This window comes from Ascidiella aspersa, chromosome 6 (assembly GCF_963924565.1).
Source record: "Ascidiella aspersa chromosome 6, kaAscAspe10.2, whole genome shotgun sequence".
Taxonomy (NCBI): domain Eukaryota; kingdom Metazoa; phylum Chordata; class Ascidiacea; order Phlebobranchia; family Ascidiidae; genus Ascidiella; species Ascidiella aspersa.
In genome coordinates, this window is record NC_139452.1 from 14,051,058 (window position 1) to 14,056,637 (window position 5,580).

The following is a 5,580-nucleotide window of genomic DNA, read 5'->3' on the forward strand; positions in this document are numbered from 1 at the left end:
TTTTGTGCTGAGTTTGTTCTGCGTTTTCCGATAAAGCGTCATCGTTTTCTTGCGATGACTCTTTATTATCAATCACGTTTTCGTCATTTTGAATATCATTGTTTCTATCGTCCGAACTTTTGTCCAGCGTTTGGCTCGTTAAAAATACACCGGGGGTTTTAGTTTGCTCTATAGATTCGGTATTTTCATCCTTTTGCAGTTGTTCATCAACAATTTCGTAACTTTTCTCTTCTGGTTCGACTGCATTAGTAATTTGATCATCGGGTTCTGTTGGTTGAGCTACATCAGTAATTTGATCATTCACTCCTGTTGGTTCAACTGCATCAGTAATTTGATCATTCACTCCTGTTGGTTCAACTGCATCAGTAATTTGATCATTCACTGCTGTTGGTTCAACTGCATCAGTAATTTGATCATCGAGTTTTGTTGGTTCAGTTGCATCAGTAATTTGATCATTCACTCCTGTTTGTTCAACTACATCAGTCATTTGATAATTGACTCCTGTTTGTTCAACTGCATCAGTAATTTGATCGTTCACTCCTATTGGTTCAACTGCATCAGTAATTTGATCATTCACTCCTGTTGGTTCAGCTGCATCAGTAATTTGATCATTCACTCCTGTTGGTTCAACTGCATCAGTAATTTGATCATTCACTCCTGTTTGTTCAACTGCATCAGTAATTTGATCATTCACTCCTGTTGGTTCAACTGCATCAGTAATTTGATCATTCACTCCTGTTTGTTCAACTGCATCAGTAATTTGATCATTCACTCCTGTTGGTTCAACTGCATCAGTAATTTGATCATTCACTCCTGTTTGTTCAACTGCATCAGTAATTTGATCGTTCACTCCTGTTGGTTCAACTGCATCAGTAATTTGTTCATCGAGTTTTGTTGGTTCAGCTGCATCAGTAATTTGATCATTCACTCCTGTTTGTTCAACTGCATCAGTAATTTGATCATTCACTCCTGTTGGTTCAACTGCATCAGTAATTTGATCATTGATTCCTGTTTGTTCAACTGCATCATTAATTTGATCATTGACTGCTGCTGGTTTAGCTATATCATTAATTTGATCATTGACTGCTGTTGGTTCAACTGCATCAGTAATTTGATCGTTAAGTGCAGTTGGTTCAATTGCATCAGTAATTTGATTGCTGTTTGCTGTTGATTCAGCTACCTTAGTCACTTGATTGTTGGGTACTTCGGCTTCAATTGCACCAGTTTCTTGAGTGCTCATCGTTGTCTCGGGTATTGCAACCGTTGGTGCGACGAGAGTTTGTTCGACGTCTTCACCAAGTGAACTTTCAAAGGTCTTGAGCGCATCTTCTGTGCTGTTGTCGTTCATCAAAATAACACAGGTTTCAGTGCCATTCACGTCGACTTTAATGTCACTATCGCTTGGTGCATTTGAATCTAGTTCTACCCAAACTTGCTCCAACAATGGGCCTGCATTAACGTTAATCGTTTCATCCATTTTAACCCAAAACAAGATTATAGTTCAGTTTGTCAGAAATTATTACTGAATTACTGTCGCTTTGTCGTGATAATAACGCATTCAACAAAAGCTTTCTTATCGCCTTTCTGCGATGTATTGACGTTTTTGCTGTTGTCACAAACGTTGAAGAGGAAGTGTCGTATACCGTCAGCCAGTGAAATAAAACGTTGTTTTGTTTTCGATGATTAACGACAAATAATGCCTGCAATGCTTTTTTATGCGGGCTTTAACTCCACTTGTCTTACTTAATCAATTATTATAATTATCAAATAGGCCTACTACGGTTACTAAGCCACAAGGAAAATTACTTTATATAAGAATGTAGGCTACACAGTGATTCAGAGCGTATATACGTTTTGCTAGAAAAGCACTGGACTTGCTTGTAAAAGCGCACTGTAGAAGCTCTAGTCTAGGTGACTGGTTCTTAACCTGGGAGTATTTACTTCAATTTGTTGAATTTCCAATGCTCTTTTGTTTGAATGTTATTAATTTGTTCGTAGGGGAAATATAATATTTTTGTTTTGGGGAGCGAGATGAACTTTTTTTAGGAATGACTTCACAAAGTTAAGTTATAGCGTGACGTCGTGAAAAAAGTTTTCTTTTTAAAGGAAATTCGTGAACAAAACACAGTTTAAGTCCAATCGAATCACACCACGCGCAACATTACAAAACAAATTCATATGAATCAAATCACGATAGACCATCTAAACTGGTGGATAAATCTTTTTATAAAACGTAACCTATTTAAATCCAGTACACCGAAAAGCCATCGCAGACTCGCCGAATCTGTCGATCTATGATGCAAGCAGAGCAAGCCAGAAAAACAACTGGCCTGCAGTGAGGTTCGAACTCACGACCTCCGGTCAAGCCGGGTGAGTTCGAACCTCACTGCAGGCCAGTTGTTTTTCTGGCTTGCTCTGCTTGCATCATAGATCGACAGATTCGGCGAGTCTGCGATGGCTTTTCGGTGTACTATTGATACGGAAGCCGTAATCGTTGGTCATAAAGCAACTTCCGAGGGGCTAGATCACAGATGTTATTAAACACATATGTTTGTGTGTGTCTTTCACTATTTAAATCCATTATGTAAAACCAGTGATTTTCGACCGTTGGTGTGTTGCACGAAAAATTTCTAAAATTAATTAATTCCTTGTGGAACACCTGAAGATTCACAGAACATTTCACTTTGAATTGTTTAAGAGCGGCTGTAAAGGCCTCAGTTTACGGCGGAGCTTTCGTTGTGTGTTCAGTATTAACTTTAAAGTATCTAAACCTAAAAAAAACGAAAAGTTGACCAATTTTCGATACCCGCGAAATTTCACAACTGATATTTTACTATAAACTTGTTGGCACTAAAACATAGTTGTAAGGTTTGCAAGTGTGTAGCGCTTATTTTCCTAAAATTGAAATCCTGCTATATTTAAGATGTTTCGAGTCCACTAAATGTTAATTTGTTTGATCTCATGTAACACTGTTTTTTTTTTATATTTTCTAATTTTATTTGGCATTATCAAAATTAGCCACTATTGTTACTTCTTAATGATAATAACGATTAAACACTCTGTAAAAGCAAATTGTTCGCAGCGCTTTTAGCGTCAGGTGTTACGCTGCGACTACTAAAATGTCATCATGTCGTTACGTATATATAAGGCTCTTGTGTCAGCGACGTGATGTCTTATGGCGTGGACATATCAGCAACAGAATTGCGAATATTATTTACAAGCTGCCATTTTTTTTTAGTTTAATGCAGCAAACTAATTGTATTCCTTTCAGTTGACTGTATTGTAGCTTTAGTGGGGTGAACATTTGTAGAAAAGGGGCAAACTATTTACAACTTAATCAAATCCAGTCAATCTATTTAAATTATCCCGTCATACAGACAGTATTCATGAATATTTTTAGTTGGTTACATAGTTGACCATCATGAACAACTTAATACAAACAACTTGTCTTTTATTACATTTTCTGTAGAAACAACAAGTTAATATGTACAGTAAAAAATGGCAAAAATGGTACAAATTGCAAACAAAGGGTATATGTAAGGTAATGATGATATCCAATCTAGATTTGTATGCTCGAAATACAAAAAATACCGCATACGAAAACACCAGGGGGGTGGGGCAAATTCAGTTAGGGGACGGGACCATGACCTCTTCCAAAGTATATAGCTGTGGGTTGCAACCCGTAGAAAATATAAAGCTATACTTTAACACAAATGAGAAAAATTTGCATTGCACGACTTCAAATATACAAAGGTAGCGATTGTCTCAGCAAAAACTACAAGCAACTTACAAGATAAAAAAAACAACACTATTTTACGCTTCTTCTTGATCAGTCTCATGTACGCTACATTTCAAATAAATCAAACAGACCCAAATTTCACCATCAGTGAGATTAGGAGTCTGTTAAACTTTTGCTAAATACATTTTTGAAAAACAAATCCGTAAGTATTTTAACCAAAGTTAAGCGGACTCTTTTTCACCCAATCGCGAAGCACCCATGCCTCGGCCTTCCCAACCTCTTTACAGGCCGTCAGATACAGGGAATCATTAACTGCGAGGTATCGCTTGGTGAGCACATGCTGGATGACGAGCTTGCTAGATTTGTGAACGATTTTGAAAAGCCTTTGGTCGTTTATCGTCTTGCTGGCGACGGTTGGTGATGACAAAAGGCCTTTCTTTAATCTTAACTGTAAATAAATATAGGAAATTTAAATTGGAGCAGTAAAAAATTTTTCTTTTTCACACCATGCAAGCTACATAATTAGGTGAATGCTAGCCTCCACTAAAGTATAATGTTATAATATCATGAGTAACTATTAGTTGTAGCAATTTCCGCGATTGTTTGTATTGTTGATGACCATAGATAATTGGATGTAGGCTATAGCAATTTTAGTATTATTTTATTATTGGCTGAATAACAAGTTTAGCATTTTTTGACAGTTACAAAAAATATAGAATTTTGGGCGGAGGCTTGATTGCCTCGTGTTGGACACCCCTGGTTTAAACCATACAGCTTAATTTATTTTACGTTTTCTATCGTTAATTTGTCGTTACACCACAATATTGGCCCAACAATACAGAAATAGACTCGAATTGCTTCTTATAAAAATACTAGTGTAAAAAAATTTTCCTTGCTTCCCCCAAAGGATTGGAAACAATTGTTTTTAAGAATACAAAAAAACGCGTTACTTTATTCCGTCTGAAATGTAGGTAGAAGCACTGGTTCCCTGACATCGCCACGCCAAACACACAGCAAAAGTTTTGGGCGTCCTTCCATAGGCTCCACCTCACCGACTTGTTAGGGTTGGATACCTTGATCTTCGACATCGTCTTCATTTTCTCTGGAAACCATCTACCGGTGACGTTTGAACGCAGCACCTCGACGCTATACTCCTTTAGAACATTCGTGTCACCGCCTTGCGTGTATCCGCTCGAAAATCGCGCGTAAAGCGGCGCAATAGGACGCCCGAGATACTGTGAATTTGCGTTATATGGAACCAACGACGCGTTAGAGTCCACCAACGGCGCCATTTCACGTACATCCTTCGTGACGTACACCGGCTTCATGAGATCTCCAGTCGACATGTCGTAAAATGGCTTCACAAGCGCCTTCGGGTCTTGGACTGCGCCTCGTCGGCGGCGCGTGGTCGTTTGGCCAGTTGTCAGCCTAACGCCATGACGCCGCAACTGATTGTTAAAGCGCCGCGCGTTCCACGGACAGATGAACATGAAGAAACAGCAGTTGCCGTCGTCTTCGTCGTCAACGTCTTCATCGTCGCTGTCCGAAAATTCGCTAAGCAAGCTTTCCATTTCAGGCAGAATGTAACTTAAAGTATCCATTATAATTTAACCCTATGCGTGAAGCGAATTTCTGAAAGAAAAAACAAGCTGATTTGTTTATCAATGTCTTAGCATTCTTGTGTCGGACAGGGCGATGTTGTTTAGTTCAGACGTATTTCTAGCCGACAGGAACGTATTATAAAAGGCTTGGTAACATCCATTGGACTGTTTTATACGATAATAATGTACCCAACCACCCAAGGTTAGTAGATAAAAAAAAAATATATACTTATAGCCAAT

General features: G+C 38.3%; 1 protein-coding gene across 2 annotated transcripts; it reads right to left on the bottom strand.

Moving 5' to 3' along the window:
• Window positions 1–3,497: 3,497 nt before the first annotated feature.
• On the bottom strand, window positions 3,498–5,367 carry LOC146140017 (uncharacterized). Of its 2 annotated transcripts, none has more exons than XM_083392289.1 (2): window positions 4,792–5,367; window positions 3,498–4,187 (listed from the first exon to the last, which is right to left on the bottom strand). In XM_083392289.1, the coding sequence occupies exons 1-2, from the start codon at window positions 5,338–5,340 to the stop codon at window positions 3,951–3,953; spliced, it is 786 nt and encodes a 261-aa protein (XP_083248415.1). In that variant the 5' UTR covers window positions 5,341–5,367; the 3' UTR covers window positions 3,498–3,950. The 2 variants fall into 2 exon arrangements, with proteins under 2 accessions (XP_083248415.1, XP_083248414.1); XM_083392288.1 differs by having other exon boundaries at window positions 4,690–5,367.
• Window positions 5,368–5,580: the final 213 nt, after the last annotated feature.

What these genes read in the sequence shown, in the direction of transcription:
- LOC146140017 (XM_083392288.1), bottom strand. Translation starts at nt 5,340, where the DNA reads ATGGATACTTTAAGTTACATTCTGCCTGAAATGGAAAGCTTGCTTAGC. An exon ending in TACATTTCAGACGGAATAAA is followed by an intron (nt 4,188 to 4,689) that starts GTAACGCGTTTT and finishes ATTTATTTACAG; the next exon opens with TTAAGATTAAAGAAAGGCCT.